A 24,349-nucleotide genomic window follows, 5' to 3' on the forward strand; every position below is an offset into this window, starting at 1 on the left:
AAGAGGATGTGGTGCTCCCCAGAGCGTTGCTGAGGGATACGGCACCCATCTCCTGTTTGGATACACTCGTTCAGAACCCTTTCGTTAAGCAGGGACAATCTGTCGACCGAAACTTGGGGATTTTTCTTCGCCCGTATCTTCAGCTTTAGAGCTCGCCTCAACCGGGAAAACAGGAATTAATCAACGTCGTCAACGTGCAGCCAGTTGGAGGATTTGTTGCCCGGCCGCGGCGTCGCGTCCTTCCGCGCCCTCAGAAGGAAGTGAATGAGGTGAAGGGTGTCGATGACCTTGTGTCACGAGTGCATCGGACTCTCTTCTTCTCTGCCACTGGTTGATGAGCTATGGACCGTCCTGGGCGCTCAGAGGAGCGCGTTCATCGCCCACGAATGACCATCGCCGACACAGTCGAACATGCGCCTGGAAAGGATCAAAATCGGGGTCACGTCGACCGGAATTGGAGACATCTTCCACGGTCAATTCCATCGCATTTATCGCTGTTTTTAATTGTATTCGTTTTATTCCTCTTGATAGGCCCAAGTGCTGGCGCCTTCATTACTTTCGACAACTGCCTGAACCCCAATATTCAAAATTCGGACCAACTTCAATTTGTCCCGCTTCACGTCTATGCCAGTTTCAACCGCAGCGCCCCAAGCCACCACCTTAATTTCACTGTATACGGCAACGTTACCGGTCTAGCCAACACAGACCAGAAATATCCTGCTCCGAACGATCCTCAATGGAATAATCCAAATGACACTGTTGGGAAAATTGTTGACCTGAGCGTGTCAAACAATAAATATTCGACATTGTTTGCAGAGTTTAGAATGCTCAGTTATATGCCATATCAGGCAAAGCCATCCAAGTTTTGCGATTCCGTTGTCAGAGGACAATGCCCTCTCGGGCCAGCTTTCTATGCCAACACGTAAGTCGCTATGGTTTCGGTCATATCAGAGAAACTCCATGTACTGACGAGCCTGTGAAAATAGGAGCGATCCGCTGGAATTGAGAGCAATCTCTGTTGCGCATGACTTTTACTCCTCTTTTGCCTTCACAACCCTTATTCCGACCTTACGAGCGACGTCGGGAGATGCGTCGAACGCTGTTTTAACTTGCATCTCAGCAAACATTACACCTGCGCTTGGTGCTTCTCTGTCTAACCTGTTACGGTTCCTTCCACTCGTGGTGTTAATATTGGTTGGCATTGCCACAGCATTTGCTGCTATCTGGAGCCCTTGGGGTTCGACAGATTTATTCCGCTGGACAAGCAATTATGGAAGAGATGCTGACCTTCTACGGCTTGTCACCCCTGGATTTGGCGATTGCCTCCAATATATCCAGTTCGTGGTACTTACAGGAGGATTAAGCCTCAGTTACCCTGGGTACTACCAGCCTGTGATAAGCCAAGTCAGCTGGTCAACGCTGATGTTCAATGAAAGTTTTGTCAGCCACGGAAACGGCACACAGAGCATTGTCGATGGCATATACGTCTATAACAGTACATATGGGCTCGATCGTCTAAGTCAGCTGGTTGGCATGACCTCGGTCGAGGACATCTGGGCCGGAATGGTCATTTGGCTTCTTGTTATTCTTGCTTCCATGATTGTGCTCATTCAACTGTGGTTCATGCTGCGTTGGTGTCTAAGGCTCTTATCAAATGCACATGAGGAAGATCTCCGGAGAAAAAATCTGCCCTTGACGGTGGGCAATGTCATTCGTATTGTCTTCAATTATTTCCTCCTTCCCATTGTCTCATTATCAATGTTTCAGCTTGTCGTCTCAACAAAATCGCCGGCTTATACGGTAGCCTTGGCTGCTCTTCTCATTCTGGCATTGGTTGGTTTCGCCGGCTGGTTGCTTTACTTAATTGCTCGGACCAGACCGCGTTCATACCTCTTCGACGATTTGCCAACGGTCTTGCTCTACGGTCCGCTTTATAACACGTACTCAGACGACAAAGCGCCATTTGCATTGATTCCCGTTCTCCTTACATTCATTCGGGGAATCGCTATTGGCGCCATACAACCTTCTGGTATAGCCCAGTTGGTACTCTTAGCCATTTGCGAAGTCATCTTCATATTGACATTACACGCTTTTCGACCCTTTCACTCCCCAACATCTATGAATGCTTATCACACCTTTTTTGCAGTCATTCGGTTGGTAGCGACTCTCTTAAGTGTCGCCTTTGTGCCTTCGCTGGGTGTAACTGAAGGCCCAAAAGGATGGATAGGCTATGTTATCCTCTTGATCCACGCCATCGTTTTGGTCTTTTGCTTTTGCCTGAACGCAGTGCAGACCCTGGTCGAAGTTGGAGCAAGGGTAGCGGGCGCTGGCGGTGAAGAAGGCGTGGGCGGTGGTGTCGCTAGAGGCGGCCTTGTCAAGGTGAGCTTTTCATTTCCGTTCCTTCCACTTTTCTAGCATCTGTATCACATTAGACTTTTACTGATCTTCTTATCAAGGTCTTTGGCATGCGTCAACTGTCCAGAAGACTGCCACGTCATGAAGCTGTCCGTCACAGTAGCATGACGTCCGACGCCGATATCCTTGGCCCTGACCGCACAAGTAAATCCTTCCAAATGAATGAGACACGTACTCGCAGTCTGTCTGGAAGCTCAGCTATGTTGCTTAAGCGGCCGGCTATCATTGATGGCACTGGCACTGGCTATGATATGGTGAGCCCTCCTGGTGCGAGTCACAGTCACACAGGAAGCGGAAGTGCACCATATACACCCAGTACGCCGGGCGCCGGAAGCACATTTTCAAGCTTACCGAGCGCGAATGTGACTGCAGGTCCTTCAACTCGAGGTGTTGGCCTGGCTCTGAAAACTGGAGAGAACTCGGATCCCTATTATAGGCCCCCAAGGATGAGACGACCAACCCTCGAAGCTTACTCACCCGGGGCTCGCAGTAGAGGATCTTGGGCAAGTGGCGACTGGGCAAACAAAACCTGGGGCATGACCGATCCCGATGCTGCGGATGTTGTAGACAACTTTGAGGGCCCATCAGTCTCCGGCAGAGGGACCCCTGTGCCTGCCTATCTTGGCTCACAGAGAGATCCTCCGGACCCGCTAGCTACTGACTCCAGGCGGCCGCGTACTGATTATGCCGTCAGGGAAGTTGACTTCTATTATGGAGTTCGCGGTCCGGCTTTGTCAAATCAGCCGACGCGTAGGTTGAAGACTGGACCAGCCGACCCAACTGGTCCAGTGTCGTCGGCGGCAGGTTGGTTCAAGAGGCTCATTGGAGGCAAGACGAAGGACAAAGCGAAAGGCTTTGAAGTCGTCAGAAGCTCTAGGGCCCCACCTGTAATGGAGCCTCCTAGCCCACAGAGTCTTCATGATGCCGATGTGGCAGAGGACTCGGAGCCGTATCGAGACAACCCGTCAGTTTTACCGACCGTCGGCGCGGAAGCACATGGGACTACAGCTCTCGATGATGGATCAGTTTCGCCAATTGAAGATGATGGGGAGCCAGGATCAGAAGAGCGCTCTCCTCTTGTCTCTGATGACGATGCTGTCAGTAGCTTAGGTCCCGATGAACATTTTGCGAATGATGATGCTCCACATCCCGAGACAGTGTCAAATTTGCCCCCTTCGTTACCCACAATCGAGACGGGTGCCGGGATCAATCTTCCAACCCGCGCAGGGTCAAAAGCGAGCTCTCGATTCTCCGGCAGAAGCCCGCCCTCTGTCCCACGCAAGAGTTCACGACGCCATTCAGCTGGCCGGTTTCCCACGTCTACTGATCCAAATTCTACAAACCGCCTCTCGACAATTGAAATTTCACCTCCGCCTTCACCTGAAATGGTTCATCGCAGCGGCTCAACTTCAGAGCCACCGGAGCAATCTCATAATCTACGGCCATCTACAGCGTCGTCTGGGCACCTTCCTTTCGGCTCGGAGCCGTCATCCGCAAGCGGAAGACGCTTCTCAGCTGGCGGAGATTCTACGGCTTCAAGTATGCTTGCTGCAAGGCGAAGCTTAAGCGCTGCAGATGAAGCAACTCGCGTCGACCGACCCGGCGCAGAACTACATCATGCCAGTCTTCATCGCTTAGCTCCTCACACCCAATCTGACCGGCCAACCAGTATGGGATATGTTCAGCAGCATCGAACAAATGTGCACATGATTGCGCCAGGATATCAACCTCATGTAGGCAGTACCGCTGAAGTGGTGGATATGCCGAAGAGGAGGAGTATGAGCTCGGATGGAAAGGGCCGAGGAACGTCCGAAGGTGTCGGCTCATGATCTTGACTTAATGAAATATTCATATGGCTTTAAAAGTTGGGCTTGAGCTATTATATTCTGCATCTATATTTCCTACTGACTTTTAATTTAAATTCCTGTACTTTCAAACTTCTATTTTTGATCTTTCGCCCCATGAGCCGGACATGTGGACAAATTTGGCTTTGCCGGTCTTCCAAAATAGGTATTATGGTTGTCTAGGGAAGGGAAAGCCCGCCCTATTTCTGCTGAACTACTCTTGCTAGGTCCTGTCCATAATTCAGTTTTGAACTTTTCTTCGGCGTTGCAATAGCAGGGGAGCCCTCTCCTGACTCATTTTGATACTGAGCGCGGCGCCACGGATGTATTTAGATTGAAAATCACCACCAATACACGTAAATTGACTATAAATGCTGTAACGGATGTTCGTGCAATTCATTGACGATGGTACTATGAGGGACGTATTCTGCTGTTTGCGGCAAGGGCAATAATCGGAGGTCTAATTTCCCTTTTCAGCATGGGCCGCCAACCTGAACTCCAGTCAAGACGAGAAAAGCAAATCGAGCCGCATGTCAATTTTCACCCATTGCTTTCAACATTTCCTAATTTGGTATCCAATCTATAATACTGCTCCGAAATAGATAAAAGGCTTCTATCCAAAAGTCGTCACAATTGTATCTGATGTACAGGACAAGATCCCGGCCCTCTTTTCTCCCACCATTGCCGAATGCAAAGCTATTGTCGTCAGTCTGAGGTTTCAACAATGACTGAGAGAGTCAGATTTAACGTACCCGATGGAACTTGCAGAGGCATTCCAATCGACCAAGCTCGTCTCCCGCAGCAAATTCCTCGAAACAAATCACACACTCTTGGGGTTCCCCGGTGCTTCCCATGCAGTCTTTCTCGGTCGCGTTATAAGTCAGCATCGCTTTCGGTCTGCGAAGCGCACCGTATGGCAGCGGCGGCCCAGAATCGTCGTCCATTACAGCCCCAGAGCTCTGCCCGATAGGGGCAGCAGAATGAGGCCTTGAAGGAGGGCCGCCAGAAAATGCCTGGTCAACGCAGGCATTGATATGCTGTTCTCGTTCCAGACTGCTTCCGTTGTCTGAAAGCGGCGGTAGCTCTGCATGGCAAATGGGACACTCATCTTCCTCACGCAAGGCTTGGCGATGCAACTGTTGACGTGGAACCACGGACCCCACGTCGACCATTGAACGATAGCCTGTGCGGAGTGCTGGGCCGCCGGAGCCTCTGGAAATAGCTCGTTGTTCACTGAAATGACTGTTCTGCCCACCAGTATTGAACTGCGCGGGCCGGTAGTAGGAAGGAGCTAAGGAACGCACATGATTCGCTTGAGCAGAAGTTTGTTCACCATTCGAGAGAGGGTTAGAATTGCGTATAGATAGGTTGCTTCGATCGTACTGTACCTGCGGCTCCGAAAAGGTACCAGAAACAGGGTTTGGTCGCGGACGACGGTGAGAGAATGTAGCTGAGCGGTTGCGAAGGCCATCTGAACTTGCGTAAATGGATGAAGGAGCGACATCAGCACTTTGAGTTGGCCTATGTCCTCTCCTGAGATTGCTAGTAGGTTGCGAAGCGCCAGAGGCGGCTAGCAAAAGGTTAGCGGTCAGTATAGCACATTGCAAATCCTTGGGAGACGCACTGTAGAGATATGAGGACTGGCGAGAATTGCTCTCGTCCACAAAAGGATTGCTCAAGTTGGTATAATTGAACGTAGACGGCAGGTTGTAGTTCGGGTCTGGAACACACGGATTGCAGATTCGAACTTCAGCGCCACCACCTAGTGCGGGATTCAGGAGCCTTTCCTGAGTCAGAGATGAATCTAAACGTGCTCGATGACCTGCATCGGCATCATCTTCGGCATCATCTGCAATTCCAGCTAGGCGCCTCCATGCCTCGTCACGGACAACATCTTCTGGCGGGCGAACGATGAACTGGCGTGGTATTGTAATTCGGTGTGGGGAGCATCCCGAGCAAACGACACGCCCACATTTCCTAATCAATCAAATGGTAAGAATGGAACGAGAACAGTTAAAAGCACGCTTTGCATTTGCATAAAATAAATATTTTCAGGCAAGGTCATTAGAATCACGTTTGAGGTCCTCCTGAGAAGGGGTAGGGCTGCAAAATATGCCACTTGCAAGCTTGGGGATAGGAAATGCAACGGCTCAAGAGCGCCGGGATATTGGGATAGGCATACCGCAACAGCCATTTCAGGGGCACACGCAAGAGGAAAGGGAGGGGGAAGAGAAAGGAAAACCATGCGATTCGTGGTTTGATGGGGGGAAATAGGTTCCAAGGAAACGCAGCCTTGACAACATTTTTATCCGATATTTCATGCTTTGCCCAGAGACAAGTCACATAAAACGAAAGTCAACCTACCGACAGTGGTGTTTTCTATACCAAAATGTAAAAGGCGTATTGCAAATGGGACAAGTCGAGACTTCTGAATCTGGCTGCCATCGAGGAAGCACGAGAAGATTGTTCTGTAACAAGGTATTGGCGTCAGAGGGGTTGCTGCTCATTTGACCCGCGCCTCGAATTACGGCTGACGGTGAACCATTCGTTGCTAACGATTCTTCTGTACGAGGGCTCGCCTGCTCAGGGACATTCACTGGAGCGAGACCCTGATTGCCGCCACCGTCTGACAGCTCGTGGGCACGTCCACCAGGCACCCGAAGCGCATTGCTCGAATCTTCTGCAGCCGAATTTCCTTGATGTATCATATATGGCTCCGTTCTCGACGATATGACTGGTCCCTCGGAAGCCGTTGGTGACGTTAGGGTCACACGAGACTCATGTCCCGCTCTGGGGGTGTCGCGCCCCGGGTCTGCCGCCGCTATCGTCACCGTGCTTTCTAATATGTGGCTCGTCTCTGAAGCAGTATTGACGCACGAGTCCATTCGCGGACTTGTATCGCTAGTGGCGGGGGCATTAGGAGAAGGCGGAACGGGTTGGCTTTCAGACGGCTCCATCAATCCCGGCAATGTACACGATGCCCGTAAAGTAGATAAGGTCAATCAGATGGTATTAGATATAAGCTAGGTCGGTCTGGACCAATGACCTGAAAGGGCCATGGAAGCTATTTGGTGCATAGTAGAATGCAAACAGGAAAGGAGAAAGATGGGCTAGGTCTCAAACAGAGTCATGGATACTAAGATACAAGCTTGCGGGTTGAGAGGTCCGCTGATAATCACGGCGTTTCGCTTCGCTTAGCTGCCTTGGCTGGGCGCTTGTCGGCAAAGGGTCTTAGATTGTCATCTGCCGCTCAAGTGCACCACGCGTACCCGACCCGGCCAGTACAAAAATACAGAATCTCGGTCCTGATATCCCAAAATTTCAGCACTGTCACAGCTGCAAAATAAATATTTGATTTATTTGAATGATCAAATAAGCTCGCTAGTAGAACTAGATTTATTGGACCGTGTTTAGATGATCTAGCTTAAATCTTAAATTTACCAAACTCGGAGGAACTCATTAGACCAGAAGAACCTATCTAGTATCATGGTGAAATGCCTACATGAAACTTGAAATTTGCATTGTATAAGCTCTGAAAATATTCTGAATAAAGTCATCTATTCGTATGGAGATTTAACTGTCCGCGTCGCTTGGGATTTTCGTCATTTCACCAGGTGACGTACAGAGTAGGTATGAAAGGCAAGGTAGGAGGTCGGCTTCTCGATCCCCCGGAGCTATCCTTACGGCCGACGGCCCGGAGTTAACCTTTTCAACCTTCCACTTGCTCATCAGGCAAATTATTCTATCTAACCCGACATATTCGAAAATTCAAATATTCCTATGGTGATGCAGGCAAAAATGATTGCTCCCTCTAAGCCTGTACGAAAACGCCAACGCCCGGCGTATTCTTGTATCGAGTGCCGCCGGCGCAAAGTCCGGTGCAACCGGACCAAACCATGTGGACAGTGCACAGCTCACAATTTGGAGTCCTCATGCTCATACAAGGAAAATCGTCGTACGCTTCCCGTTTGTAGAGAGTCGAGTGGTGTTGGCGGCCCGCAGCAGGAAGACAGAAGACAGATTACCCCTGAAGATCCAAAGTCCAGCAGTAATTCACCACGCGCCTCAACTCTCTCAGGCCCGATTCAGGGCACTGTATCAAAGACTCGGGTTTTTGGACACGGGCATTGGATGAACACATACTCCCTGGTATGATCCTGTCTCATTAGCACACAATAGCTTTCTTGGGTGTCTGCTTATAATCCTTGAAGGTGGAGGGCCTGTCCAGTCTCCAGCCCATCGGTGAGTACTATGATATGATTTTCCAGCAGGCAAACCACGGTCCCCTAGACCGAGTCGCAGAGACCGTTGTCCAATGCAAGCAGTTGGCTCGAGTTATCAAGCAACGACGCCCCAGTCGGAGGTGCCTCCCCGCGGACATCCATCGATTCTTTCCCGACCGCGAAGTAATCAATGAACTGGTTGAGCTCTATTTTACCACGTTTGAATCCTGCCACCAAATTCTACACCGTCCTTCATTCATGACAGAGTACGAGGACTACATGGATCATCCTGAAACTACAGAGAGCTCTTTTCTTGTGCAGCTTCTTCTTATCATGGCTGCTGCCGGTCCATTACACGGCGATGCCAATGTTCGCAGCGAGATGGCTATAAAGGCCTCAACCTGGATGTATATCTCTCAGACATGGCTTTCTGCACCACTGGAAAAAGACCGCTTGACATTGAAAGGTGTTCAAGTCCACTGCCTGCTGCTTCTTTCTCGTCTAGTCAACCGATTGGGAGCGGATCTGGTATGGATCTCGGCAGGCTCATTAATGAGGATGGCCATGCAGATGGGGTTGCATCAAGACCCAAATCACCTTGGGGAGATGAGTGTGCAGCAGAAAGAGATTCGAAGGCGACTATGGTATACTATCCTGGAAATGAATGTGCAGGCCGCATTGGACTCCGGAATGTCGCCCATGATTTTGGACGGCGACTACAATACCCTGCCGCCGTCCAATGTAAGCGACGACGACCTCAACGGTGCGGGACGGGAGATACACCGGGAAAGCACAGCCTTGAAACCCTCTCGAATTTCCTTTCAGTCTCTGTTGGCCAGCTCCCTTCCTCTCAGAATGCGTGCCACCAGAGTGATCAATAGCCTGCAGGAGGAACCGTCTTATGACCAAGTCCTAGCTCTTGGAAATGAGCTGGCCTCCGCATGTCGTGACGCTGCCATCGCGATCGACCAGGCTGCCTTCATGGGCGATACAGACCCTGCAGGCCAATTTGCATCCAGTTACTGCAGTCATCTCCTTCGTCGCTTTCCATTGTGTCTTCACTACCGGTATGCTATCAAGGCTAAAACAAATCCACTGTACAGTTACTCCCAGAAAGCCTGTCTTGAAGCCGCCCTCGACCTGGTCTCACTTCTCGAGGATGATCTCTATTACCTGTTACTCCTCACCGGAGGTGGCATGTTTCGCGACATTATCACACGAGGGGCATTACTCATTTTTCTAGAACTTAATCCGGAGCCTGAAGCAGACACCTCAATTTTCGCCAGGAAAAGGAACCGTGCTCGCCAAGGGTTATTGCTCCAAGATGCCCACCGTGTGGTGCAATATGCAAAGGATAGAATGTTGCGCGGTGATACGAATGTGAAAGGCTATGTGTTTCTCAGCATGCTACTGGCCCAAACTGAGGCTCGCCTTGATGGCTTGCCAACGAAGGAGCCTACTCTGAAGGCTCTGCGTGAAAGTCTGGACACATGCCACAATATACTGGAATCCATGGCTACCGATACTTCTACCAAATCAATGTATCCGGATTTTGAATTATGGCAAACAAACAACATGCAGTCCCCACGCGCAAGCATTGACGCTGACTTTGACTTCCTCGATGATGAGAATCTCAACTTTGACTTTTCGGACTGTTATTTTCCTCTACAGTAACCCGGTCAAACCTGGTTTTAGCCATTAAAAAGAGATTAAGCAGACTAAGCAGAACAGTTAATTATATCTCTAAGTATCAAGCACATTTATCAGCTTGGTAGTTATGGCATTGAAACTTAAAATTAATTAGAATTAATAAAGAAATCCGTTTTGTTGAATTATAGGTTTGCTAATTTACATTGAGGTAGATACATAATACACCGAGAGGAGGATATTCTACTTAGCTATGGATATTGACCCTGTCTCAGTCACTTACCATCTCTTGATACTTTGGAAGTTCCCACCCCTTGATATCTTCACGCAGGATCCATCGAGCAATAAAGTCCAGCCGGAAGAAAGAGGCAATCCCGAAAATGGCGTAGATAAAAGCGATTCCAAAGGACGACGACGGGAATTTGTCCATATAATTTTGATCATCCGTTAATCCCTTCTGGACCTGGTCCATAAAGGGCCTCAACTTTTGCTCGTATGACTTCAATGCAGTTGTGATACTATCTTTGGAAACTGTTACATCTGCATCTTTAGAGCCCCTGCCACAGAATTTTTCAATCTCGCCAGCTAGGATGTAGGCACCAACAATGCCACAGGTTGTGCCCATTCCCGTCATGGCGGACGGGCAATAGGCTGCATCTCCAACCAACGCAATGCGAGCACGAGACCAATGGTCTAGCTGGACGGTGCCGATCCGCTCACAATAGAAGTCGTCGGAACGTGCCAGTCCCTTGAGAATCTGTTCAGTCTGCCACCCTGCACCGTGGAAGACCTCTGCCAGTGCCTGTTTTTCTTCGTCGGTGTCGCCCTTGCTGGCAAGTTTGAGTCGGTCTGAGGAGCCTGGGTTGCAGAAGAGATATGCTTGGAACTTGGAAGGATCATGTCGGCGAGTCATGATACCTCGGCCCTGCGTAGCGATAAATGCAGTGGCGTTGTACCCTTCCCCTTCTTGAAGTTCCTGGTCGATTGTGAAATATCCTGCGTATGCTCCGAGGGGGTGAAAAGGATCTGCAGCGTCGGCATTGAGCATCATTTTTCGGGTGCGAGATCCCTGGCCATCAGCACCAACGACGAGATCAAACCGCTCCTTGCTACCATCTGAAAAAAGGACTTCTGCAAAATCATCCGTCTGCTCGATCCGCCGCACGTACTGTCCGAACACGTACTTGGCACGGTCCTTGGTAGCGTCGTGGAGAAGCCGACACAAATCACCCCTCATGATCTCAAAGTCGGTGGTGAAGCTTTGCAATCCCTTGCCCGATCTGTTTGCAGGGAAATATCCCCATCGTCTTCCCTTTCGGTCAACAAGCTGCAAGCCTTGTTCTGGGACTGACCGAGCCCGGAAAGCTGTCTCGAGACCCATTCTTTGCATCACTTGGATCCCGGGTCCGCGAAGATCGACTTGTAGCCCCGTGGCACGCAGACTTGGAAAGTGCTCAATAACGGTGGTGCTATGGCCGAGCTTTGATAGCCAGAATGCAAGGGCATTACCTGCGATGCCCGCGCCGCAGATGAGGACCCTAAGTTGTGTCATGTTTCCTGTATCTGGAAAACTTTTGATAAAAAGAAAGCATCTAGAGTTCCGTGAGAGAATCCATATGATAAACGGACCATTTTATACTTATCTTGAACTCCTAGTACATGCCCTTTCTTTCGGCCGAATCAATGGTACAATAATGTGGCATCTTCGTTATAGATACAATATGTCTGTCAATATGCCTGACAAGTCCGATATACCCGACATCGTCACATACCTTAACTAATATGCCCGACATGCCCGGTAAACCCGACAAACCCGACGTACTTAAACCCTAAAAATACACTAGAAAAAGATAAAGCTAGAAAGTTAAGTATTGAAGAAGTATCAATTTGAATATGATATAATAAAAGACTGTAGATATAATATATCCAAGAGAGTAAAGAAATTATTAGTATAATAGTGACACCTACGTAGTAGACATTCAAAAAGGCTTAACGTACTTGACTGGCTGATGAGCGGGTTCAAGCGAGCGTGCTAAGGATGCTCAGGCGATAGCAAGGTCTAAGATAAGAATCAGGTAACTTTATCTAATCTTCATCAGCTGCTACCTTAAGGTAGTTATACTTATAGGACGGTACTGGTAGCCAAAATGCTTAGCATTCCTAACATTCTCCGCTTTAACGTTTGTACTCCATTGTCACCCAGACTCCACGCAACTTCCTCTCATGAACATCGCTCCATGACAATGAAAGAAAATACTATTCAGCAGGGCTTACATACTGTATCAAGGCTGTGTTTGTAATACTCTGGCACCGCTTTGGCAATCCAGCCCTATAAATACCAGCACATCCCTGTTTCGCCGCCGACCACCCCACCGCTAGATTTAAATACATATCGCAATACATGAATCATGGCCGCCGCAGTCCCAGATCAGCCTGCAGCGGTGCCTGGACCTGCAGCTCCGCCAGGTGTCAGTCCAGAGCAATTGCGGACCCGCGCAAGAGACTACATCGCACGGGAAAAGTTCAATCGCCGGTTTACCCTCCCGGCAACAGACAGCCATGACGAGCTCACCGTAACCTACGCTGTCGCCGGCAAGGATCGCGACTCCGCGCCGACAATACTATTTATCGGCGGCTTGTACGGCGGGAGGTTTTTGGCCACCATGGCGGACTACATCAGCGAGAAGCGGGGTTTGAGATTTGTCGTCGCAGACCGGTAAGTTCAGTGGTGCTTGTCATGTACCTAGCTGACGCGTCGGTTTTCTTCTTTCTCGCATTATAGCCCTGGCATGGGCGGATCAACACCCGTAGAGCCATCACAGCGTCTTGCTGTCTGGCTCGAGACCGTGCCGGCGCTGATGCGCGTCCTCGGCGCTCAGCACGTCGTGCTAGGCGCACACAGCTGCGGCGTCATCTACGCGCTCAACACCGTGTACTCCATGCCATGGATCTTGTCTCCGTCCGACCCCAGGCTCTACCTCTTTGCGCCGTGGGTGAGCCCCAACCACTCCGGTATCAGTTATCTGTCAATCTCCTCGTATATGCCTTCCAAGGTCATCGGGAGCTTCGACAGCGTCGTGCGCTTCGTCGCCTCTAAGATCGTGCCTACCGTACAATTCTCAAGCGGCATTTCCACTGCCGTGTCCGCACCATTCGCAGCCTCTAGCGGACATAGTGGTGGCACGGAGGGGCAGAACACGAGGGTTTCAAAGCACTTGCGGGACGACTTGTGCCATGAGTTCCGCGGCGTGTCTGCCGCCGAGGCCACGGCGCAGTCCGAGGTAGTTATGAAAGCCCTGTTCAGCGAGGATACAAGCGGTGCAAACCACGAGTCTCTCCTGTTGCTGAAGAAAAGCGTGGCTGGACCATGGGGTGCGTGCGAAAGCTACGAAGACTACCCAGGAAAGTTAGATGCGAAGTTGAGAGAGTATTTCCACGGCCGGCAACACTCAGACGTTGGTGCCCCTGTCATTCCTCAAGCCCCGCAGCGCCTTACCCTAAAGGTATTCTGGGCTGAGACAGACCTGTTGATTGGGAAGAAAGGGAGTGCTTATTTTGATGCATGCTTCAAGAAGTTTATCCTAGAAGAGCTTGGGAGTGGTGCTGACAACAGCGTCCTGTTATACGAGAGTGAGACAATTTCCAAGACCAGTCATGATACTGTCATTTTTCCACAATACGGCGCCCTGCCAGAAATGATAGAAGATATCCTCAGGGCAAAATGACAGTCTGATGAACCAACGAATGCAATGCAACGTATAGAGTATTAAACAACTTTAAGTTTATCTTTGTATTTAACTAGCTAGCATCATGTACTTACATTTTAAATAATTGTTAATTACCAAAAACTGAAAGAGAATCTTTAATATTTATTTACTGTTGAAGATATCGCAAGGCAAGAAACAGCACTCAGTCAATCACAGAGATATTGCTGAATTGATCTAGTTAAGAATTGAACCTGATTATATACACGGAAGGTGAAATCCTATCAGATTCCCATCGTGGGAGCACTGTTTGTAACGGAACGCAAGCTACATGAGGCCTATTTGTAAAGCTGTTTCCGTTTGTAAGAAGCAGTCTTTCCGACCTCACTACTTAAGGAGTAACACCCTCAAATGGGTAAGTGCAGGGATTCGAAAGTCAAACCAAGCCTTTAGGAAATGTGTTCAACAATTCGGCATTTCGGAGCTGAATCATTCGCAAGCTCAAACTCATGCACCCCAAAAAATGAGGAGATTCGAGATGTGGCTGGCTGCTGGCATCGGCGATCCGGCTTTGTGCACATCATCTTGCGTCATAGTCGTAATCATGCATATCTTTAGATGCACGTTGCAGAGGAGGGGATGGTGGTGTTCCGTGTCCATCTGAAACCAAGCGGGAGATCGGCAACTCTTCTGCCCCGATTAGAGGGGGTACGACAGCATGCTATATCCATTATTCACGATAATTCAGCCAAGGGACGGACCGCGCCTGCAGGTTGCCCTGCACTAGAATCAGGGTAACTCGGATCTGAATACTCCGGCAAAGATCTCACTAAGTTTTAGTGGGACTCCACTATTCGCTGGTTGTGTACGAGGTAAATGGTAGATCAGCCACCATCACTAGCTTGCATTTGCATCGCAGGAACAACTAGATCTAGATAATGATTAAGTGGAAAAATTGTAGCATTTATCTAGAGAAAATGACTAAGTCACAAGTGTCTCCAGAAAATGGTATAGGACATGCAGGTTACAGCTCATCGTCGCTATGGTCTTGGTAACATCGCACTTGCCAAAAGTAATACTCCTGACCACTAGAGAACTGAGGGGTTCCAGGGGGTCCCATGGCCGCATAATCTATCTCATAGCAGTCTTGAAAGGTGAACGCGAATCTACATTCATGCATATCAGTCTCTATTGGAGAGAAGAGAAGAGTACTCTGCCAGCTTACAAGTAAATGTCACAAGAGGCCTGTGTAATCCTGAGAGAAAAGGGCGAACTGTCAAGATTGCGGATTAGAAGAAGATCTGTAATGTGGGAGGGCTGAAGCTTACTCATCAGCATCCTTGGGAGTGAAGCAGGACCCATTCAGGGGGACGGTGGAGACCGTTCCCCCGTAATTAGGCCGACTGTACGCAAGAACCTGCCATGGCAACGAGATTCAGTACGGGCATTCTAGGCACATGCGAAAATGACCCCACCTCAGGCTCTGCCGATTGAGCAAGTCTTGCGAATGAGAGCACGCCACAAGTCGACAACGCGGTGAAAATAAGGCTCTTCATCGTGACTCTTTACTCTTTTGGTTTTGTGTTCTTTTCTTTCTGATATTTGTTTTTTGCTCGGGAAATTAAGAGGAGGATAGAGCCTGAAACTCACATAGGGGGGCTTCCTGAGAGCTTCTTAAGAGCAAAAATCTGGACGATCACCAAGTGTACTGCAGTGAGGGGTTATGCAAGTTGGGAGCAAGGGTCTCTTCGAGAGTTGATGTCATTTATGCATCTCAACCCCTCTTTTGCGAGTCAGAAACGTCAGATGATGGGAGGTGCAGACGTGTTCATTATCGCCTGAGTTCAAGGGAAGTATCCCGGGCAGATGATGAAAGAGAAAATTGCTGGAAAAGGGATATAAAAATGAATATGGTGTGCTCTCGTCCACGCCGTTGCACTAATTCTACAAATATCAACAAGTTTCTCAGAGTAGAGCAATCTGGCATTTCCATTGAGAAATTTTCTTTGAACGAACAAGAGCGGAAAAATCAGTATGGGAGATCACGGTGATTATGAGCCTGTCTTCGAGAGCCTAATCACGGCTCTCGCGAGCCTTGACCCCCTCCCGATGGAATACTTCGCATATCGCTTGCACAACAAGGCAAAACTTCATCCTTTTCTGTTGGGATTGGAAAGATACGTTAGTGGGAATCCAAACTATCCACCTGACCCTCCGAGTGATAGTGACACACTCATTAATGGCTATGCCGCTTGGAAAGAGCTCACGGCGTTAGCTATAGCATCGATGGGCGATGCTATCATTGGAGTCAGTGATAGCAAAGACAAGGAAGGCCTCAAGAGCAACATCAGTAAGGTAAGCGGCAATTCTTTCCAAGACAAACGGCCAAAAATAACAGTAAGAATGTAGACCAATGCTGAATCGCGGTATCTGGACGTAATGACCTCTCTTCTCGGGTTCTGCTTGGGTGAACATATCAACAACAAGATGCAGGAAATGGGTCTGCGAAGCCTCCGAACTCTGGCTGACCTGCCCGGCTTCCTGGAGTATTACAAGGACATGATACAAAGTGAAAGATTCATCCGAAATAGGGTCCGCATCGACGGTCTCAAGGGGAATCACCTGTTCAGTATATGTCTTCTATTTATCGTGGACAACCTGCGGGATCCAGATCTATCTATCCCGGGACTGGATCCGAATTTTCAACGCACTCTCGCATGCGAGACGCTCAATATCTGGTCACATACTATATGGGCTCATCGAGCAGAGGACAATCCAGAGCTAAGCACGGAAGATGTCCTCACGTTTTGCGGTCGTCATGCCACCCTGGGACTCTGCCCACCCACCGAGTCCGGACTTCTGCAGCCTACCCCCACTTTCAATGTTCTCAAAGAGTTTTACGAGAATGTGGCAGACTCGACAGTTTTTGACGATGCCGAATATACCTCGGCAGTACAATCCGGTCTATCCAGGATTGATGATAGCGAAGACATTATCAATGAGTGGCAGTCCTACTGCCAGGTGCTGTCCTCCACGTATGTTGCTAATGCCAAAGGTTACTGGCAGAGCGGAGCGGACGCTGCATTCTCGGCAATGGATTGGAATACTGTCAAAGGCTGGATGGCTAATTGTATTGCTTCTCTTTTCCATACCAGTTTTCGCCCTCATTGTAACTGACGGGAACAGGCTACGGTTGGGAGCGTGATACCGGCCTATACTTCACTCGACCCGACATCACTGTCATCACGAATGACCCCTTAACCGCTCGAGGATCGGGCGCAGTATTCTTGCCGGGAACACATATCCAACTCCCCAATGGAACTTCTTGTCCAATTGAGCAGCTCAAGGCAGGGGACCATGTTCTCACTACCAAGAATCCGCCTATTTCGGTGGCCTTGGAAAAACCTCCAATCCGGCGCCAGTGCCACGCCAGATGGATTGCTTTCAGTAAGTCGCTTTGCCACCCTAGAGAAACGCAACCCAAAAGATAGGTCACTTACGCAGGATCTGCATGCAGATGGTGGAAAGCCATTCACCACGACTTCGCAAGTCTTTTCCACCACCACGGGGCTCCGCGCCGTTGATCCGGATGAAGCGCAGACGCAGAACCCTTTCCAAAAAGTGGAACCACTGGCGGTTGGGCATCTGCTGTACTACATGCAGGGCGACAGATGCACGACTTTCGAGATCAAATCAATCGAGGAGAGCAATGACCCAACAATGCAGACAGCTTACAGTGTTCCTCTTAATGAGGCTCATCCGACGCACTATGCGGGTGGTTACCAGGTGGCCTTGAACCGCCCCGAGCACACTCTTGGAGCGGTGGCGGAGGCTTTGCGAGCTGTTCCTGGTAGCAAGCGGCTATCCTTACTAGCGATGATCGAAGAGGCCCAGGCCCTGCTTCTCAAGTACGACGCGCGGGTGATCCATAGTCGACTGAACTGGGAATTGTTCGGCCAGTATGAGTCGCCAGACGGGGAGCAGCCTCCTGCGACGCATAAAACCCAAAACATATCGCCAGGTGATTTGCGCAAGGTAGTGATCCAACGGTCGAAATCCCGAGCTGGTAGAGGTGTCCCCTTGCACTCCGGGCGTGTTCGAACTTTCTCCTTGAGTCATTGCCGCGAATCCTACGTGCCAGCTGGATACGTGCTCCCAGCGCTGGCCATTGTAGATGGCTATCTCGTGGTGAATGACGAAGTGCAACTGAAGTCTACGTATGAATCGCAGCGTAGAGTGTTTCGATGGACTCGCGAACTACCACAACAGAAATTGTTTGAGCATGGGGCGGTTCGAGTGGATTCCAGAGGCACTGGTGGAAATGGGGTCATCTATCTTTCCAACGATTCAGAGTCTACACAAACTCAAAACGGCGATCAGATCTATCCGTTTCGCGCACGGCTTGGGCGCTGGACTTATGATGGGGATAGTGATGATGATGATGATGATGATGGGACATTCGAGATAGGGAGATGGAATGTTCAGTATGACCGCAGTGTCTGGGAGGAAGATACCGAAAAAACTCAACCTGACGACCCAATCGATGGAGGACAGTTAGTTGATGTCCAAGCCCCTTACAATGTCATTCAGGTCCAGATTCCTGTTCTCGACCAGCTGCAGACCCAGATAAACAGCAAGTTCAGACAAAATCTCGGTAATTTCTACACAACGAGTTGTTATATAGACAAGTCCGGCCGTGAGAAAGTCTGCATCCGGCTTGACAAGTCCGCCCTGATGCCGTTCATTTCTGACTCGGGAATGGATGTGGAGACCCTCGAAGTGAGCTTCAAGGATGCCATTGGTGTTGACCTTACGCTTCCCGTTCTGTTCCAGGAGATGACTCTATCTTATAATCCACTGTATACCAAATTGACGGGGGCATGGTATGAGTATGACCCGACCAAGCGCGGGATGAAAGGCAATCGGTAAGGCGAATGATGAAACACCCAAAGCGTAAAAAAGCCTCGACTAATCTTTCATGACAGGCATCTTGTCGTGGGCACGCCAGGAGATGACGCAAAAAGCTCCTACGAAGCTCGTCTTCGCTCCAAGGTTTCCCATGCATATGCTACGGATTTGAACCCGGCCGAACGGCTTCCAGCCAGAGTCACGGAAGACCTGCTGCGCGATATCGAGCCGGATATTGATGCCCTCGTCGAATTTTCCGTTTATGACGAGAAAGATGTACGCTTCTTTGCCTTTGGTGTTGTTTCAATGATAACTCCGGAAGAAAACTGACTTCAAGAGCAACAACTAGGTTCATAATACTTCTCAATCGCTTATTCATGACATGATGCTTTTCCACATGAACCCCGACGACCGCGACCAATTTATGGACGTAAGCAAGCCCGATCTTCCATCAGAACTGGGCAGCAGTTTGCCCCAGAATCTCAAAGACTTCTTCCGTAACAAGTATGGACCGGCTTTTATCTGTCGGTCGATTGGCCGTACGGCCAAATATGTTTCGAGCTTTACGGAAAAGGAGAAGAGACAGCTCTGGTATTGGTGGGAAGGTAACAGCAAGAACTCATTGGCTCAGTCCCAAGAGTACAACGATCTTAACGGAATCGCTTCTCGGGCGGCCATGCACCAGCTTTACGACAAGGCCTTTCTAAACACCTACATTGATAGCAGCCAGGGCGCCGAGGGATGGGCCAATGATCTTTTCAAAGCAATCAGCAGTAAGAGAGTGATAAGGGCTTATGCAGCGCATCCGATAGCGGACGTGAGTATAAATTGTGTTATTCAAAACCTTGGCTAATTGGGGCTTTAGAACGGCAACAACCTGGTCAATAAGCAATGCTGTCTTCTCGACGCTCTAGATACCAGCAAAAGCTTCGCCGACTGTTGGTTCAAGGAATTTGTCGGGTACGTTGCTAGTGATCCGACCTTGAATTATCCGTACATCGACGAAGACAAGGACCTAGCCGGGCAATGGATTGCAGATGCTATGGAACAGCTGATCCTTCAGGTGTTGGATAACAACTCCCAAATCAATCAACAAGTGCGAGAAGCACTGCAGGAGCAGATCAATGAGTTTGAAAAGGCCAATAATTTGGACCAGACCAAGACAATTGAGGAAAGAACGGCCGCCATAATGGTTGTGTCAGGCACCCTCATGACGCAAATGGGCAACTGGATCAGTGCAATAGGCATGGGATTGAGCACTGCATTTGGGGGAACCAAGCTTTTTCAATGGGTAAGCGAGGGCTTTGAACAGGCCGCCAAAAAGGTAGGTGATGTAGTGAAGGGAGTGAGTAATCTGAAAGGAATCGGTTCCGCCTGTATGGTCAGTATATGCACCTTCATTAGGGTGAGCCAAAGTCACTAAGAGCTCTTTCCACAGGCTGCTTTTCAAATATTCCAGGCCGCATATACTCTTTTTGGCCTTGTGAATGACTGGAGCATCCTCTCCACGTCCCAGCGAATTACAGTCATTCTTCAAACTTTGCAGATGGTTGTAAACGGTATCAGCAACGCGATGGATGCGTGGAAGCAATTCATGAGCGGCAATAGCCAATCAGCGGACACGGCGATTGCGTTGACCAAGCTGAATGAGTCCGTAGGCGACTCAATCACCAAAAATATTGAAGAACTAGCTGACACAGTTGATGAAATATATGGCGAAGAGGGAGCCGCCTGGGAGAAGCTAAGCGACCGGATCACTGGCAATGGAATCCCAAGTTCGCAGGAAACAGTCGTGGAAGATGAAATCTGGGACGAATCCCTCGACAAGCCAGCTGCTGACGTGCCTCCTGGTGGGGAGGAGCAAGCGGACAAGTTTTCTATTTCGGGCAAAGCACTGAGGGTACTGAATGTCATCCTGGGAATTGGGCTGGTGATAGCTATGACGTTCAGTTTGGCGCGCGACTGGGACAACTTGAGTACTCCCGGGAAGATTATCAATACGTTGACAGTGGTCACACAAGCGCTGACCGTGCTAATCGATGTTTTCGAGACGGGAGTCGAGTTGGGCTTCTGGGTCACAACCGAGGTCCTGTCGGCTGCTTTGTCTGTTGTTGGTGCTGTGCTGGCTGTTGTCGGAGTCGTCTTAATGTTCATCAGTCTTTTGATGAACTTGTTTATGGGAGACCCCCCAGAAGACCCGATTGAAAAGTACATTGAAAATACGGGCAAACCTCTCATCGATAGCTTCGATTCGGCGCCAGATCCAAAGTTGACCTATACACTATCCCCGCAACAAATTCTGTCCAAGCATCTGACTAGCATCCGGGTCACAGCCACCAACAATTCAGCAGACCAGGTGTCGTTCCCTTTTCTTACAATCACTCTTCTTGGTGGTGGCGATCTGGCCTGTTTGTTCAAACACGACATAGACGCCGTGATAGAACTCGTATCAGACACGGATGGCAGCAAAGATCACGAGGGCCACACATATGTAACGCCAGCCTCAACAGTGGGAGCAACTCTCCCCACGCCTAGCAAAATCGGCACCAAGTCCATCTACTACCAGTATGATCTGCGTGTAGCGGGGCCGAAGAATGAGGGTGAAAATTCGCTGTCGGCCCTCGTGCTTGATCCTGGTCAGAGCTTTTCCTCCGTGTGGACTGGATACATCAATGATCGAGGCAACGACAATGATAGTTCATGGAGCTACATTGATATTGTAGAGTCAACTACACTGGATAAGACAAACAAGCAAATTTCAATCCTTAGGATGTAAATATTGCATTGTTATCCTTATTGTTTAAAATCTATCAAGCTCAAATTAATCTATACTTTTATTTAACAATACTATATAATTTTTTTTTCTTTATAAAACATTGTTTTTTGTATGACTTTTTTTGCCTCTAAATTAGAAATTCTAGTTTAAATACGGCGTCCACTGGTCTGGGTCAGGTTAATCTTGACTCTCCTTTTCTCAACCTGGCTTAGGAGTACCCGGCGGGTTGATTAAGCGCCCACTTATACCCCCCATACTCTTTGTACTCCGTAGTACTATGATTGATAGGCGGGAGTCTAGTCGGCCCGTGCCGGCTTACTAGTCAGCCCCGCCGGGCAAACGGATATAACTTTGGAGGTTTTTAGCTAAAACAGCTTCCTGCAACAAAATATCCGAGATAGACCGCTAGCAGTTTAATTGAAATCACTTATGCTTCAGGATCCGTGCTGCTCATCTATTAGGCACTGACCCTAACGATTCTTGAGAGCCCGGGGTGAGACTGACCAACCTTGCAACAATGCCGCCGCTGTCACATTTCTGGGGACACTTTTTCCCGCCCAAGCCGACCTTCACCGAGGCGAACCTGCCCGCAGACCTCTACGGTAAGGTTTATGTCGTCACTGGCGCAAACAGTGGCATCGGAAAAGACATCGCCCGCCTTCTGTACGCCAAGAACGCAAAGGTCTACGTCCTATGCCGCTCCGAGGACAAGGCGCTCAAGGCCATCGAAGACATTGAGAAGGCCTTTCCAGACTCAAAGGGCGCCTTGATCTTCATAGCCTGCGACCTCGCCAACCTGACAAATGTCAAGACCGCCGCCGACACCTTCCTCTCCCGCGAGCAGCGCCTGGACGTGCTCTTCAACAATGCTGGCGTCGTACGTCTCCCACCTCTGCGCATCCAGTTCTTCCCCCTTTCGTTGCTCTGACTTCTAACTGACGACAGATGGTCGGCCCGAGCGAGCCTGGCGAGCCCATTCCCGTAACGTCGCAAGGCCACGAACTCTGCCTGGGCGTCAATTGCGTGGCCACGCACCTACTGACTAAGCTGCTCACGCCAACTCTCGTCGCCACCAACGGTCTGACCCGCATCGTCTGGTATAGCTCGTTCGGCATGGAGATGGGCGCGCAGCAGGACGTGGGCATCGCCACCGACAACCTTGACTACCACAAGCCAGAAAAGGAAACCAAGCGCTACATCCTGAGCAAGACAGGCGCCTGGGCTCTGGGCATCGAGCACAACCGCCACTACAAAGCCCAAGGCGTCGCTAGCGTGCCTATCGATCCCGGTAACGTCGTCTCCGGCTTGCCGCGCGACCAAGCCCTGCAGCTACGCATTATCGCTAAGCTAGTGTGCTATCCGACCGTGTACGGCGCCTACACGGCGCTCTACGCCGGCTTTTCGCCTGAAGTTGTCTCGGATCAGGCCGACTGGACGAAGGAGTGGGGTGAGTGTGGAACTTCTATAAGATCCGGGACCGAGACCACAACTAATAATCTTTGACTTGCAGTTGCTCCATTTGGACGTATGTTTTCTCTCCGGCCCGATTTGACAAAGGCAACAATGCTTGAGGCAGATGGTGGAAACGGGGGCACAGCCAAGTTCTGGGACTGGTGTGAGGAACAGATTAAGGAGTACATTTAATAGCATGGTGTTAATGGTATGAGTTAGTACCTCCTGGTTGTAAAGACATGTTCCAAGCATATAGCCTATAGCATAACTATACATGTAATAGTATTGTTTATACTTACCAGGCATTCATTTTAATTCTATTAATTATCTAAAAAAAATTAAAAATATTATAAAAAACTTATAGTACCTTCTCCTGCACCCTAGACAGGCTTGCACAACTCTCTACAACTTTGTGCAGAAGTTCTACTCCAGGAAACCCTCCATCTGACCACGTGGGGCCCTGGGCACCACCTTTATAAGGTGGGATCAACTTTTAGTTTAGGATGGAACTTAAGCATTTCTTGCTCAAATCTTCTTGGACCAATGGCATTTTGAAGAGAAGCCTTTTCCTACTTGTACTATATATTTTTAATCTCATTCTAATCATTATAGCCTGTTTAATTCCTGTTTGAAAATTAGATGATTTTAGGTTATTTGTCAGGTTTTGAGGAGGTAGTGAAATGAGGTATCCTCAAAGTACCATGATTAGCTCAATTCAGTTAGAGCATTACAATTAAGGGTTAAAAACTACCTAGTACATTACAATTCTCTAGAAGTTTAGGTATAGCATGTTACAATTCTTAATTTAAGTTAATGAAATTACTAGAAACTTTATATAAAACAAGTTACTACTTAAAGACTACCCTTTCTTACCTTAACTACTACTATATCTTATATTTCTACCATGATGTAAACAAAACCCTGGCTGCCTAGCATAACACCTAGCTTAAATACAACTAGCCTGTAGATTGTAGTCAAGCTATACTTTACTAGAGCATTAATTTAGGCTTAACTTGTAGACTAAATCAATGTTAACTTATAATTAAATTGAGCTCAAGTTAAGGTTAAATTAATCCTTAGTAGCCTATTTAACCTATTACCCTCTTGGTTAAGTTATAGTTTAATTAATAATTAGTATATTATCTACATAATGCTAGTTCAAGGTCAAGTCAAGGTCAAGTTAAGGTCAAGTTAAGGTTAACTTGTATTAGGTACTGTCTGTAATGATGGTTACAAGGGTCAGTAATGGATGGCACAAGGCCTACTTATGAAGTGTGGAGGCATAGTATGCTGATGATATCACAGGGCAAGGGGTCATGTAATGATAAGATAAGGAAGTGGAGATCAGCAGCAGAATAAAGTAATTAGTGGTGATTAGGG

The 24,349-nt window shown here is 48.9% G+C and overlaps 7 protein-coding genes across 7 annotated transcripts; 5 read left to right on the forward strand and 2 right to left on the reverse strand.

The window, feature by feature from the left end:
* The first annotated feature begins 100 nt into the window (after window positions 1-100).
* On the forward strand, window positions 101-4,372 carry L228DRAFT_153582 (hypothetical protein). The gene is made up of 3 exons (XM_018329307.1): window positions 101-922; window positions 987-2,379; window positions 2,457-4,372. The coding sequence occupies exons 1-3, from the start codon at window positions 342-344 to the stop codon at window positions 4,242-4,244; spliced, it is 3,762 nt and encodes a 1,253-aa protein (XP_018188017.1). The 5' UTR covers window positions 101-341; the 3' UTR covers window positions 4,245-4,372.
* Window positions 4,373-5,002: 630 nt separating this feature from the next.
* On the reverse strand, window positions 5,003-6,967 carry L228DRAFT_268926 (hypothetical protein; the record flags this gene model as incomplete). Its single annotated transcript, XM_018335213.1, has 3 exons — window positions 5,003-5,829; window positions 5,884-6,236; window positions 6,624-6,967. 3 exons carry the CDS (start codon window positions 6,965-6,967, stop codon window positions 5,003-5,005), a joined length of 1,524 nt encoding a protein of 507 aa, XP_018188018.1.
* Window positions 6,968-8,057: 1,090 nt separating this feature from the next.
* L228DRAFT_239426 (hypothetical protein) lies at window positions 8,058-10,156 on the forward strand (the record flags this gene model as incomplete). The annotated part of the gene is made up of 2 exons (XM_018331145.1): window positions 8,058-8,408; window positions 8,471-10,156. 2 exons carry the CDS (start codon window positions 8,058-8,060, stop codon window positions 10,154-10,156), a joined length of 2,037 nt encoding a protein of 678 aa, XP_018188019.1.
* Window positions 10,157-10,225: 69 nt separating this feature from the next.
* L228DRAFT_256211 (2-polyprenyl-6-methoxyphenol hydroxylase) lies at window positions 10,226-11,837 on the reverse strand (the record flags this gene model as incomplete). The annotated part of the gene is made up of 2 exons (XM_018333913.1): window positions 10,413-11,837; window positions 10,226-10,249 (listed from the first exon to the last, which is right to left on the reverse strand). The coding sequence occupies exons 1-2, from the start codon at window positions 11,679-11,681 to the stop codon at window positions 10,226-10,228; spliced, it is 1,293 nt and encodes a 430-aa protein (XP_018188020.1). The 5' UTR covers window positions 11,682-11,837.
* Window positions 11,838-12,308: 471 nt separating this feature from the next.
* L228DRAFT_248161 (hypothetical protein) lies at window positions 12,309-13,939 on the forward strand. The gene is made up of 2 exons (XM_018332795.1): window positions 12,309-12,845; window positions 12,912-13,939. The coding sequence occupies exons 1-2, from the start codon at window positions 12,538-12,540 to the stop codon at window positions 13,852-13,854; spliced, it is 1,251 nt and encodes a 416-aa protein (XP_018188021.1). The 5' UTR covers window positions 12,309-12,537; the 3' UTR covers window positions 13,855-13,939.
* A 1,928-nt stretch (window positions 13,940-15,867) lies between these two features.
* Window positions 15,868-21,517, forward strand: L228DRAFT_268931 (hypothetical protein; the record flags this gene model as incomplete). The annotated part of the gene is made up of 8 exons (XM_018335214.1): window positions 15,868-16,188; window positions 16,243-16,963; window positions 17,020-17,280; window positions 17,351-18,758; window positions 18,819-19,017; window positions 19,091-19,558; window positions 19,607-20,065; window positions 20,180-21,517. 8 exons carry the CDS (start codon window positions 15,868-15,870, stop codon window positions 21,515-21,517), a joined length of 5,175 nt encoding a protein of 1,724 aa, XP_018188022.1.
* Window positions 21,518-21,899: 382 nt separating this feature from the next.
* Window positions 21,900-23,274, forward strand: L228DRAFT_248162 (putative estradiol 17 beta-dehydrogenase). The gene is made up of 3 exons (XM_018332796.1): window positions 21,900-22,394; window positions 22,463-22,964; window positions 23,028-23,274. The coding sequence occupies exons 1-3, from the start codon at window positions 22,035-22,037 to the stop codon at window positions 23,159-23,161; spliced, it is 996 nt and encodes a 331-aa protein (XP_018188023.1). The 5' UTR covers window positions 21,900-22,034; the 3' UTR covers window positions 23,162-23,274.
* Window positions 23,275-24,349: the final 1,075 nt, after the last annotated feature.

The sequence above is a fragment of the Xylona heveae genome (genome assembly GCF_001619985.1).
Source record: "Xylona heveae TC161 unplaced genomic scaffold L228scaffold_6, whole genome shotgun sequence".
Lineage (NCBI taxonomy): Eukaryota > Fungi > Ascomycota > Xylonomycetes > Xylonales > Xylonaceae > Xylona > Xylona heveae.